This window comes from Dromiciops gliroides, chromosome 2 (assembly GCF_019393635.1).
Source record: "Dromiciops gliroides isolate mDroGli1 chromosome 2, mDroGli1.pri, whole genome shotgun sequence".
Classification (NCBI taxonomy): Eukaryota; Metazoa; Chordata; class Mammalia; order Microbiotheria; family Microbiotheriidae; genus Dromiciops; species Dromiciops gliroides.
In genome coordinates, this window is record NC_057862.1 from 399,522,153 (window position 1) to 399,536,492 (window position 14,340).

Consider the following 14,340-nt stretch of genomic DNA (forward strand, 5'->3'; position numbering starts at 1 on the left):
AGAACCTTGTTTTAGTGTGGGAATCATTGTATTTTAATTGTTGGTACCTAATATAACAAAAAAGAAAACTACTGCATGTTGGAGGGATATGGAAAAACTAGGATGCTAATCCACTATTGGTGGAGTTGTGAACTGATCCAACCATTCTGGAGAGCGATTTGGAACTATGTCCAAAGGGCTATCAAATTGTGCATACCCTTTAATCCTGCAATACCACTGCTAGTTTTATATCCCAAAGATCCCAAAAAAGATAATAAGACCTATTTTTACAAAAATATTTATAGCAGCTCTTTTTGTATCGGATAACAATTGGAAATCAAAGGAATGCCCATCAATTGGGGAATGGATAAACAAATGGCTATATATGATTTTGATAAAATATTGTTGTGCTAAAAGAAATGACAAACAGAGTGATTTCAGAAAGACCTGGAAAGAATTACATAAACTGATATATAGTGAAGTGAGCAGAACCAGGAGAATGTTGTGCACAGTGACAGCAATATTATTTGGTGAAGAACTCTGAATAACTTAACTTTTCTCAGCAGTACAATGGTCTGAGACAATCCCAAGGAAATAATGATAAAGCATCTTATTCACCTCCAAAGAAAGAACTGATGTTGATTCAACACAGACTGAAGCATACTATTACTTTCATTTTTTTCTTTTATCCAAATTTTCTTATACATTATGACTAATGTGAAAATGTTTTATATAATTTCACTGTATGGGGAACAGAAGGAGGGATAGAATTTGGAACTCAAAACTTTAAACAAACATGCATTATTTAAAAAAAACAATTGTTGGTGCCTTTCATTGGCTCTGTCATCTGTCTGGCCTGAATTCTGAATACGTGTGAGAAGTACATTTTGTGAATTACTTCCTCTGAGGCCCAATTCAGGCATAACCTCCTCCAAGAAGCTTTCCTTGGTCTCCTTGCCTGATCCCAGAAACAAAGAACTAGTTGACCTTGTAGGCTATCTAGTCTAACTTATAGCTGAGAATCCTATCTATGAAATACCAAAGAGCTATTGAGCCTTCACTTGAAGATCTCTAATGATGAAGAGACTATTACATTCTAAAACATTCCATTTTATTTGATAACTCTAAATGTTGGGAAGTTTGTCATTACCTAAAGCCTAAATTAGCCTCCTTGCAGCTTCTACTAATTGCTTATAGTTCTGCTTTCTAGGCCAAGAAGAAGACAACAGACTCGTCAACATGACAGTTCTTCAAATATTTTAAAGCTAACCCTCCTATGTCTTCTAAGGGCTAAAAATCCCTACTGAAAACTATTTGTCTCCCTCAAATCCATCAGTGACATATGAATTATAAACTCTATTGGCCTTTTTTTCGGTCTTCATCTTCCCTGACCTCCAGACAACTTTTGAATACTCTTGACCAGTGTCAAAAATCAGATTCATCACATAGCACAAAGATTGGACTTAGAGTCAGAACAGGCCTGGGTTCAAGTCCCAACTATGACCCTTAGTATCTGTGTACTTATTGGCACATAATTTAACTTCTGACTCTCAGTTTTTCATCTGTAAAATGGTGTTATTATTTGTACTACCTTATGCGTAATAAGTATTCATTGTTGTTGTTATATGGGTTGGATCTCTTTTTCTGGCATCTGCCTGATGACCTCTACTGTGCCTCTACCCATATGAAATGAAGGGGGTTCTTGTAAGCTTAAATCCTTGAATATTACTTTCCTTTTGTCTCCCCACCCTGGCTCTATTCTGGGAAGGTTCTGAATTAAGGATGAATTCAGTTGTGGAACACCTTTATCACCCATCAACTAATCAAAGAAAAGTAAATTCACTCAACCACAAAGTGCTTTCTCACCGGTAACAGTTGTTGTCAAATTTGTTGTAACTAGCAAATGCAATTAAAACTCCAAATCCAGCTCCTAATGAGTAGAATATCTGAGTGGCTGCATCAATCCATACCTGCATGGACAAAACAAGGGCATCAGTAAATCTGTCTTCCTCTTCCTTGACCATGTAGGAACAGACCATTTAGCTGATGCAAAAGGGAAGAGAGGCTGCAATGAATTTATATCATCTCAAGCAGATGAGAGCAGTTGTTGCACTGGTACCATGATCACATCCTCTGTCTTTCAACAAAATGAAATTCTTTTTCTCCCCTCATTTTTTGCTGACTAGCAGCCCTAAATAAGCATCTCCCTCTTGGTATATGGGGTTCCTTTTCCCTCCAAAACAGATGTATTTGCTAGAGGTATATTGCAGAGTGTAAAGAGTTTTTGAATTGGAAGACCTGGTTTTGAATGCTGGGCTTGGACATTTATTAATGCCGTAAGTAGGAGCAAGTCACTTCCCCATTCAGAGTCTTAGTTTCCTCATCTGTAAAAGGGGTTAATTATGCTTGTACCACCTACCTCACAGAGGTATGAGGAAGGCACTTTGTAAAGATGACAGTACTAGAGAAATGTGTAGTGGTGTCATTATCATCATGCCCATCTTGGAGCTGACACCATCTCCATGCACTGACTGGACCAGTATGAATTGTGGATGGAATGAGAAGCTCTGTAAAACTATACCAGAAGCAATGGAACAGATTGTTTTCCTCATCTTCATCATTTTCAACTTCTTCATCTTTATCTTCATCTTCTTATGCAGACCAGTGTTTTAACTGTGTGAAAACTCTCTCCACTTACACACATGAGCAATGCACTTGCAATTTACAATCTTAGTAAATAACATGAGACACTGAGAGTGTAAATTATTTGCTTATAGTCTCATAGTTAGTATGTGTTGGAAGCAAGACTGGAACCTAGTGCTTCCTATTCCTTATGTCTTGCTCTCTATCCAAAATGCCATGCCATTATTGCCTGACAAATTTGACTGCAAGATTCTTTGGAAGTTGGTAATGAATGAATGCAACCTAGGGAGCAGGGTCTTTCACACTCTTTTATTTGCATTCCCTGGGCTTAGTACAATACTGTGTACAAAGTAAGCACTATCAAGCACTGGGGATAAAAACAGAAGAGTAAAACAGACTCTGCTCTGTAGGTTTCCACAAGGCTATGAGTTGTAAGCAGTCCAGGAGTGAAATTGAGTGAATTCATTTCATCCTGTTTATAGTATAATAGAAAGAGCACAGAGACCTGCATTTCATTTCTAGTCATTAGCTCAGTCATGAATTCACAATAAGATTCTGAACATGTGCCTTTATCTCTTACTGTCTCAAGTCCTTGGCTGAAAGAAAGGGACAATGATTCCTGTATTATCTACTGCTTCCTCTCATGAGGAGCAAAAGAAGATTACATATGTAGACACAAGAGGGACGTCAGAGCACATGTAGTCTCACCCCTACATTTTTTCAGATGAAGAAACTGAAGCCAAGGGAGATTAAGTGACTTGTCCAAAGTCACACAAGTATCAGGGGCAAGATTTGAACACAAGTCCTTGGACTCAAGCATTAATATTCTTTCTACTATACAATAGCATAACAATACAAATGAAAATACTCTGGAGAAAAAACGTAACACTAGATATTGTGCATCTATAAGTCATAAACAGTAGCCTAAAACCTACATAGAGGCTGAATGATTTACCTAAGATAACACAGCTAGAAAGAATCAGAGGTGATCATTTGAACCCAAGTCTTCTGATTCCAGAGTCAACATTTTTTTTCTATTGTACTATGAAAGCAATATGTATAAAAGTATTCTGGAAAGTATGCAAAGCCATAGAAATGGTGTACATAGTTAATTCTTTCTCCCATAAGTCCAAAGTAGGGGCCTAAGGCATATAGAAGTCAAGTGACTTGCCTAAGGTTACACATCTTGCAAGTTTCAGAAGTGGATTTGTATCAGATCTTCCTCTATCCAAATCTTGAATTCTGTTATGGAACATTGCCTCTATTCTAAAAACATAAGGGATTATTATTGAGTATAAGCTGACGGAGAGAGATACTGCGATGATTAAATGAGAATACTAGAAGAGACGAAAACCTTGGGAATTGTCTCAATACTACTTCTTCACTGTTTCCTCTTAAAGTCCCCAAACTGCTTCAGATAAGCGGGAATGTGTCCTCTTCTCTGCTACTCTATGTAGGGAGATCACTGAACCCATTCTTGATGTCTCCCTGGGATGGGAAGGAATAAAAAAGAGAATCCAAAATTTCTGTAGCTTTCCTAAACCTCATCCACATTTACCCTTGCCATGCTCTATCATAGGCAGAATGAGGACCAAAAGGAGAGGATCCAAAGTGGTTTGGGTCAAGGGTACAGAGAATAAAGAAGTTGGGGTTGAGGAATCAGGGACTAAAGGAATATACAGCAGGACACTTAGGGAAGGAGATGGGGCAAAGGCATAGATGGTAAGGGTATGGGATTGGGAGAAGAAGGTGGGCACAGGGCACTATATGTGGTGGGGGTGGGTGGATGCCTAGTGCACTCCTATGAGTAAGGAGAATAAGGTTGATGGATTTGCTCCCATCTTTACATCGCTATAGAATTTAGGGCTAGAAAGTATCATCTAATCCAATTACCTAATTTTATAAATGAGAAAAAGAGGTTGTAGTAAGGTAAAATAATTTAGCTAAGGTCACCCAGGTTATTAAGGAACGTAGTCAAGATTCAAAACCAGGTCTTCCAACTCAAAGTCTAGCATTCTTTCTACTATACTGTGGCAAAAATTCACACTTAGATTAGAAAAAATCACAATATTATTCTGGAACTGAAGTCATAATATCACATAATCAGGCTTGTTCATGGTAACACATGTAGCAAGTATCAGGGCTGGGATTTGAACCCTGGTACTCTGATACCAAAAGACAGATACTGACCGTGGCCTCCTTCAGTCTTCGGAAATCAATATGCAGGTAGGCAGTGATTCCATTGTAGGCTCCAGGTAGTGTGATTCCATGAATCAGCAACACAAAGAGCACAAGATAGGGTAAAGTGGCTGTGATCCAAACAACCTGCAGGGAAAACAGGTGCCAATGTTAAATGACCCAACATCAGGACAAGCTGGAAACTCACATCCTACTGAAGGATCAGGTCATCCATTTATTTTGAGTCCTCCACACTTTATTGTTTGCTTTTCCATTCATCTAGTACCATGAAGAATATTTTGTAGGAGGGGAAAAATAGGTTCATGAAATTTAAGTAATATATTTAATGTGTAGGATCCTGTGATTTTGAAATTTTGGAAGAATTTCTTAATTTTGAATTACAAGTGTCCCAAAGGCAATAGAAAGATACATTATGAGTATGAGAAAGCTACAGTACATCACTAACAATGGCAAACACCAAGAGAGATAAAATGGATATTAAAAAAGAGTATGCATGTACATAAAAAGAGATGGACCAATCATGTAGAGAGAGAAATGCAAAGGGCATATTTGGTCCCCTGTGACCTCTATCTCATCTCATGGACCATTTAGTATCAGAAAACTTTAACAATAAAATAGATTTTGCTCTTTTGTCTACAATATATGATGAAAGTATAAGAAAACAAAAGTGACTCTGACAGACCAGGGCTCAGACAGACTCAGAAAACCCAAATGTTGTGTTGGTATCCATCAGTATCCCTAATGCTTAGCACAGTGCCAGGTACATAGTAGGTGCTTAATAAATGCTAGCCAACTGACTATTAAAAACCTAAAATAATGCCTCCTTTATGGAAGAATTCTCATTTTAGGATTCATGGAAGAACATGGACAAGAATTGCACAAGAATAAGAAAGTATATATTATGTTACCAATGAAGGGAGATTTATTGAAACACAGGAGTATTTAGTGAGTGGGATGGCCTCATAAAATCTTGTATTTTTCCAAGTGAAATAGTTACAATTTGACCTCAATCTTATTTCTTGACTTAATAATATAACAATAGCCTTATTGTATTCATTATTTACATAGCACTTTGTTTTGCATATCCTTAATGCATCTGTGCATATATTTTTGTAAATTATTTTTATCTGTATTTGTACTTTATCTCCCTCTTTGACTTAAAGCTTTTATTTTGAAGCCTCCTGGACCTAGTGCTCTATATGCAAGACTGTCTCTTTCTCTCTCTCTCTCTCTCTCTCTCTCTCTCTCTCTCTCTCTCTCTCTCTCTCTCTCTCTCTCTCTCTTTCTCTCTCTCTCTCATATATATATATATATATATATATACACACATATGTATATATACATATATATGTATGTATATATATGCTTACTTTTTCTCTCTCTTTTTTTTCTACTGGGTATAGCCATCTGGATGGGCAGGACATATATAGATATAGACATGACAATAAAGGTGATATATGAAAAAAACAAATTGATGCAAATTTTTTTAAATAGATATTTGTTGAATAAATGAATGTGAATGACTGTAGTTGGCAGCTGACAGAAGATGCTACCCATAAAGAGCAACATGAGTTGATCATGCCACATTGCTCAAATTATCAAAATCAAATCCCTAAATCCCTGCCAGGAAATAGGCATGGGGAGACTTGCCGATGTAGAGTGTGGGCCAAGGGACATGATCAAGGGCCCTAGGCCTAGAAAGAGAGATGAGGGAAAATTGCCATGAAGATTCCAGGTCTTTTTTTTTGAGGGGCAATGAGGGATAAGTGACTTGTCCAGAATTACACAGCTAGTTAGTGTCAAGTGTCCGAGGACAGATTTGAATTCAGGTCCTCCTGAATTCAAGGCCAGTGCTTTATCCACTGAGCCACCTAGCTGCCCCCAATCCAGGTCTTTTCCTGAAAAGGAGCATTTGTGTTCACATACAGGCATACACACCCCCATTCCAAAATAATCATTTAATGAGGTGCCACTCCGACATTTAAAAAAAAAAAAAGAAAAGAAAAGAAAGGTTTCTTGGAAACTCTCTGTGCTTGCATGAGATTTGATTTAGTTGTCTATAGTCGTGTGATGACATGTTAAATTCTTGCTACAGATTGTATCAGCCCATTGTCAGGCAACTTATTTGCACGTGTTCCCTGTTCACACTTCCTGTAAACAAAGAATACATAGCTTTTAGGTCTTTACCTGTGTCTGCCAATTCCTCTATTCATGTGGCCAAGGCAGAGGAGATGGATAAGCACTAGAACTAGGAGTTCAGGTTCTGTTCCTCAGAGTTATGACAAGTTAGAGCCCTCAGGGTAGGCCAGAGCTTCTTAAACTTTTTCCATTTGGGACTCCTTTTTGTCTGAGAAATTTTTACAGAACCCTGGGAATATAGGTTGATAAAATAGGTATACATAACCTTTTACTATGGCCAAATATTTTTGTGACCCCCACAGTTTAAGAAGCTAGGGTATAGACAATCACAAAGAGCCACTTAAATGGGGGAATTGCAGAGCCTCAGAACTGGAAGGGACCAGGAGCTCTTCACATTTAGTCTCCCTAAAGTTTTCATGTAGTCCAATGATCTTGAAGGAAACAAAAAAGGAACTTAAGTCAGGCAGATATTGAGAAGGAGGTATGTCATGGGGTCATATATTTAGAGCTAAAAGGGACCTTACAGGTAATGTACTTCAACCCTTTTACATGCATATGTGTGTGTGTGTGTGTGTGTGTGTGTGTATATATATATATATATATATATATATATATATATAGAGAGAGAGAGAGAGAGAGAGAGAGAGAGAGAGAGAGAGAGAGAGAGAGAGAGAAACTTGAGAATCAAAGAAGGTAGGTGACTTTGCCCCACATCACATAGACAGTAAAAAGCAGAACCAAGGTTCATACCCAGGCCTTCTGAATGCAGTGTGGTACAGTGGAAAGAGTTCTGAACTTGAAGTCATCATGAGACGTGAGTCCAAATATCAGGTCTACTATTGACTGACTGGATGATCTTGGGCAAGTCACATAACCTCTTTTATCTTCACTTTCCTCATCTGAAAAATTAAGGAGTTGGGCTACTTGGTTTCTTTTATGATTCTAAATCTATGCTCCTAAAATCTGTTGAGCTGCCCTCCTGTCCTCTAGAAATAGTGAAGTTTCTATGTTCCATCAATCTTACAACCTCATTAATTAATACTCCACACATTTTTAATTTGTGGCCATTTGGTCTGGACTATTTTGAATTTTTAGCAGGGGATAGAAGGGATGGGCTGTTCATTTCACTCGGGACAGAAGACTTTAAGAAATTTATTGTCTCCAAATAAATGCTACTAAATATGTCTAATCTTTACTATTCATCCAGGCAGCTAGGTGGCATAATGGATAGAGGGGTGATCTTGAAATTAGGGAAGATCTGATTGAATCCTGTCTCAGACGCTTGTTAACTGTGTTAATTTGGTCATGTCACTTAACTTCTCTTGGGTTCAGTTTCCTCATGTTTAAAATTAGAATAATAGTACCTCCCTCATAGGGTTGTTATAAAGTGCTTTGCAAAACTTAAAACACTACATAAATTAGTTTTCTTCCAGAACTTCCATTTGGTAATACTAAAAATTCTTTGAAAGTGGGTAAGTGCTCCTTGGATGAAGGAATTTATGTTAGATGTTGACTACAATTACTATTTGTATCTAAAGTGATAAAACCATATTTTAAAAATGTTTTATTATTCAGACTTTCCATAAGCATTTATTTAGTATCTCCTAATTTCTAGGAACTGTGATAGGCTCTGGAAATACAAAATTGAGAGAATCTTTGCCCTATAGGCATTTACTTTCTATTGAAGTGGGTCACAGTGGGATACAACTTGTTCACAATGTAGAGAAGATAGAAGAATCAATAAGAAGTGTTGTTCTTATTGTTTGTTCTCCCTTCTCAAAGAGGACAAATAAACTGGATTTAAGTGAGGCAGATTCATGAGACTCATTCTCTCCTCCAGAGTCATCAAAATCCTGTTGCAAGAAATAAGTTAAGACAACTGGTGATGGCCCAGGATGCAGTGGGAGACCTTATGGAAAGTAAATGTATGATGCTAACATCTGAAAGAACCAAAAAAGATCTTTTGAAGGCTAAGTCTTTATAGGTGCTAGGGGTCCCAAGAGACAGAGGTGAGATGGGAAAGCATTTCAAGAATTATGAGATAGCCTGTGCAAATACAGAAAGGCAGGAGGTGGTATCTCCTGTAAGGGGAACATTACGCAGGCTAGTTTGAGAGGAAAGGTAGGTTGATTTTCAGCTGGACTATGGGGGGTTTTAAGTGCCAAACAGTTTGACTGAATGTGTTTGATTGTCTTCTTTTTTTCACAGTAGCTGCTGGGTTTGTTGGACAGATACAGCTGGACATTAGCTCACCCTGCCACCAGAGTGCCCAGGAGATGATAGCCATTCTGTATTAGCAAACCATGATTTCCAAGGTGTTTGGCTTTTCTGCCCACTGATGCAAAAAACCTGAGAGCTTTCTGAAGCAGCTCCCATTTGTTCTTTCCATATTTGCCTGCTTCTCTATAGGTCCACTTCTCAGGCTAGCCTTTGCCCTGGGATCTAGTCCCCAGGAAACATTTTAATAGATCCTTGAGGGAATGGAGTCTAACAAATGGCAAAAAGAGACTGAGAATGGGACCCATGACCTCCATCCCAAATCCCTTCTGCATCCAGAAAGGGTGTTTTTTGCCTCTAACTATTTACCAAATTTCCTTCTCTGATTCTGCTCTTGCTTGTTCAAGCTATAATTAGGACACCAGGTGAGTGAGAACATACCACTCTCTAAACAGCTATGAACTCAAAGAATATTCCCAAACCCCACATACCTGACAAAGCTGGAAGTGTAAGCACCTGCAATCCATTTCAGGGCCCTGGCATTGAGGCTCGGGCAATCTGCTAATGGAAGTACTGTGTTCCACTCGAGATGCTTCTCCAGGATAAATGAACAAAATACCCACTATTTCATGTGATATCTTGTAATGATAACTAAGACAGGGGAAAGCTGTGGTTCCTCCAGTTGTACAAAACCCCTCTCCCATTACCTTGGGCCAGGCTGGGACCCTTGCCCTGTCAGCTGGTGAAGATTATCCATGTGGCATCATCAGTGTACCTTTTCTGAGTAGCATGATTGGTACAGCCAGGGCAACTGGCCAAGCTAGTAAAAGCTGTGCTCCTCATGAGTTAGCACAAGTGCTAAATAGCTAGTGCTGCTGGAACAATTAGGCATCTGTATTTAGTGATATCAAAGAGCTGGCTATCTTAAAATGAGGATTATGCTCACACTGCCAAGGAATTCTACTAGTGATGGACATAATCATTAAAAGGGTTCCATAGCTAAGGGATCATTTTCCTGAGAACTTTTTCCCAATGTCCATCTGAGAAAAGAAATTCAGTGGGATGGAAAGATTATTTAGTGAACAGTACTATTTGAATAGGAAAATTTTGTAACTCCTGTTCCATGCCCTGCCCCCTGGAATCGCTTTCTAAATAGTAGGGTCAATCTAATGCTTTAGTATCCTTCCTCCTTTCAGTTATCCCTTCTGCATTCTTCCTGACAAATGGCATCCTCTCCTGTTCCTCCATGCTCAACCAACACACTCATAAATTAATGAATGAGGTAATCTTAGTGTGGGCAAGAATCATTGAATCATAGAATCTTGGTCTCAGAAGGGACCTCAGAGATCATGTTGTCCAACACTACCCAAATCATGATCCTCTCTATAACACTCCCAACAAACAGATGTTCAGACTTCCTTAAAAACTTCCAGTGATGAGAATTCACAATCTGTCTGGGTAGCCCATTCTACTCAAGGCCAGCTTAGGAAAGGCATGTAGCAATCTTCCAGAACTAGAACCAGATATCTATGAGTCTCTCCTGTGCAAGCTCCTGGTCTAGTCTTTCCAAAAACTATCAAAAGAATCAATGCCTAGCAAAGTTTTGTGACCCTATGTCTCCCAAGGGTAGTACAGGGGACAAAGAGAGAAACAAAGACAAGACTTTCCTGAGAAACAGTTTTCCTCTACATGGTTCATCTTTTCAAAAAGTAGTGGACAGCCCTAGTGGAAAACTTTGCTGTTGCAGACCCATCCTATAATCATGGTCCATGTGATCCAAATGAGTAATGATAAGTGGGTACATTTCTAATAAAGTTAAAACCCTCTTATCATGAGAACTTGGAGGCATAGTCACACATCATATTTTTGTGTTCTACATCAGGATTCCATGTCTACTGGCTGTTGGGGTCCTGCAACCTCTGACACAAACATGTCTGAGGACCTGAAGTCAGGTAGACTTGGGCCCAAGTCCTGCTTCGTATACTTACTGGCTGTGTCATTCTGATCAAATAATTTAACCTTCATTATCCTCTATATCCTCCTCCTTTTCCTCTCATCATCATCATCACCACCACCACCACCATTGTCTTCATTATTGGAATAGAGAAAGGCTGAGAAGGTCTTATCAAGGTTATAGCTGCCCATAAACATGAGATATGTGCCATATCTCATTATTATATACGATGCCTAAGATGCAAGCAACTTGTAGTATAGCCAAATGTAAAACGTCATCCCCGAGGATACACAAAACATAGGAAATACAAATACCAACAAACAAAGAAAGCCACCTAGAGCTGTGTTGATTTGCCACGAAGAGGTTTCACTTGGTTCCTAATGTTCTTCCCCTTTCTCCTTCCAAAGTATGCATTTCAATCACCATAATATTACAATTAGACCCAAATACCATCTCAGAGATACAGGCTGTCCCCATAGGCGGCCTCAGAGCAGGAGAAAAACTAGTTCCTCTTCTTTAGGTAACTGTCAACAATTTCTGCCTTACCAATTGTGTTCACACTGTTACTCCCAGGGGTTTATCCCAGAGGCTGAGAATGGTGCATGGGACATGGAGTCATTCCATTTTTAAATATTCTTTAGAATAAAATAGGGCGGGGCAACTAGGTGGCACAGTGGAGAGAGCACAGGCCTTGGATTCAGGAGGACCTGAGTTCAAATCCGACCTCAGACACTTGACGCTTAACTAGCTGTGTGACCCTGGGCAAGTCACTTAACCCCAATTGCCTCACCAAAAAAAAAAAAAAAAAAAGAATAAAATAGGGCACCATTGACTGAGGAAAAAACACAGCATACAGTGGACTAGATAATCTTAAAGGCTGCTTCCAGCTCTAGGGATTTCCTGGTGCTAAGTAGGAGAGATTACCTTTCCTGATGTCTTCACTCCTTTCCATAAACTGAAAAAGAGGATGATGACAACCACCATCAGGCACAGAGAGAGTTGCCACTGGGGCATGCCAATGTCATGGATTCCATTGCTTTCATGAAGGTGGAGCACACCACGCCTGGTTGGGGGAGAGAGTAGAATAGTAGAAGACACAATCAGTGTTTTGCATTATTAGACTTGGGGTGGGTAATTTATGCAATTATTTAAAAAGATTTCCCCCTGGGGGCCAGCTAGGTGTTGCAGTAGATAAAGCACTGGCTCTGGATTCAGGAGGACCTGAGTTCATATCCAACCTCAGACACTTGGCACTTACTAGCTGTGTGACCCTGGGCAAGTCATTTAACCCTCATTGCCCCTCCAAAAACAACAACAACAACAAAAAACAAACAAACAAAAAAAAGATTTCCCTCTCTGCTGAAGTGAAAGTGGGAGGGGTCTTCTTCAATAGCCATTAGTTCATGTACTGTGTTATGGTCAGGGAGAGAGAGAATGGTACTGTGGAAACAATGCTGATTCTGGAGTCATAAGACTTCGGTTCATATTTTTTTTTTCTTTTTTTTGGTGAGGCAATTGGGGTTAAGTGACTTGCCCAGGGTCACACAGCTAGTAAGTGTTAAGTATATGAGGCTGGATTTGAACTCAGGTCCTCCTGAATCCAGGGCTGGTGTTCTATCCACTGTGCCACCTAGCTGTCCCTTAGGTTCATATCTTAACTTTCCTCAGCTTCATGAAGTTTTTTCATCTTTACAACAGGGGCTTGGAGGTGAGATTGTACAGTATTTCTAGCCAAATGTTTATGATCTTATGTCCTGTTCGTGGCAAGTGTTTCCAGGTCCATAAAACTTGCTTTTGCTATACTACCTATAAATGTTTTTTAAATTGACAGTATCATTTTACCTATCACCCTGCATTCTACTTCTCATAGTCCAGAAACCATATCTCTCCTCTGTTTTTATTTCTACTTCCATGCAGAATGAGGTAGAGCTCTAACTAAATAAAAAATTTGGATTTATTGCCTTGTCATATTATAATCTTGGCTGAGAGACACTGCTCTAGATAAGTGGTATCAAACTCAAATAGAAATGAAGGCCACCACTCCGTACATAAGGATACCTGCAGGCTGCCTCAACGACTTAGTTTTAAGAAATGAAATATTTTATTTTACTATTATATATTTTATTATTTTATTATTATATATTTTATTTTATTTTTTATTTTTCCCAGTTACATGTAAAAACAATTATATATATATATACATATATATATATATATAGTGAAAAAATAATGGGATTTGGCAGATACTCAAAGGCTTACCTGGAGATTAATCTAAACTGATTGAATTAAGTGAGAGTGATTGACTTTACTGATTAGCCTACTTCACGTTAATTAGATTGTAACCACACCTGGCTGGCCCTTAAGAAGGTATTGTTCTCAGAAGCTAAGGACTTTGAAATCAGAGACCATCTTCAAGTCCAGTGAACAAATAGATTTTGATGATGCCTACCAATAAGCTTGAAGCAGTGTGTAAGGACCACCTCTGCTCCAGAACTATAAAAAGCTTCCACATTCAGTTTGGGAGGAGTTCATGGTTGAAGCAGGCTTGTGGCAGAGGACTTGAGGAAGAACCAGACCAGGTTGGAACTCTAGGCTATATAGGCCTTTTCTTAACTCCACATGTTCTTTTTTTTCTAATACCTAGTATACTTTGATAAATGCTTAATGCCCAAAGACTTGTACTAAAGTTTCTAATTTAAGGTGACCACCCATTTAGATTTTAAATATCAAAATTTTGAGTTTCAAATTCTCTCTCCCCTCCTTATCCTCTCCTCTTCTCAAGAAGTCAAGCAGTTTGTTATTGATTATACATGTGTAGTCATGTAAAGATATTTCCATATTAACTATGTTGTGAAAGAAAACACAGACCCCCCCTAGTTCCCCAAAACAAAGAAAAACAAGAAAAAAATAATGAAATTTTTAAAAAGTATTCTTTGATCTGCATTCAGACTCCATCATCTTTCTCTGGAGGTGGATAATATAATAAGTCACTCAGAATTGTCTTGGATTGTACTGCTGAGAACTGCTAAGTAATTCACAGTTCATGATCATACAATATTGATGTTAGTGTGCATAATGTTCTCCTGATTCTGCTCACTTTGCTTTTCATCAGTTCATATAAGCCTTTCCAGGATTTTCTGAAACCATCCTGCTCATCATCATAAACACATACCACAACTTGTTCAGCCTTTCTTCAATTGATGGCATCT

At 38.6% G+C, this 14,340-nt stretch overlaps 1 protein-coding gene across 1 annotated transcript in view; it reads right to left on the minus strand.

Moving 5' to 3' along the window:
- The window catches only part of SLC6A2 (solute carrier family 6 member 2), a 58,681-nt gene that overhangs the window by 13,551 nt on the left and 30,790 nt on the right, over nt 1–14,340 (minus strand). Inside the window, exons 5-7 of the mRNA XM_043987100.1 lie at nt 12,056–12,194; nt 4,813–4,947; nt 1,846–1,949 (exon numbers count right to left, since the gene is read on the minus strand). Coding sequence (XP_043843035.1) covers nt 1,846–1,949; nt 4,813–4,947; nt 12,056–12,194 — 378 coding nt within the window. The remainder of the gene's footprint in view (nt 1–1,845; nt 1,950–4,812; nt 4,948–12,055; nt 12,195–14,340) is intronic.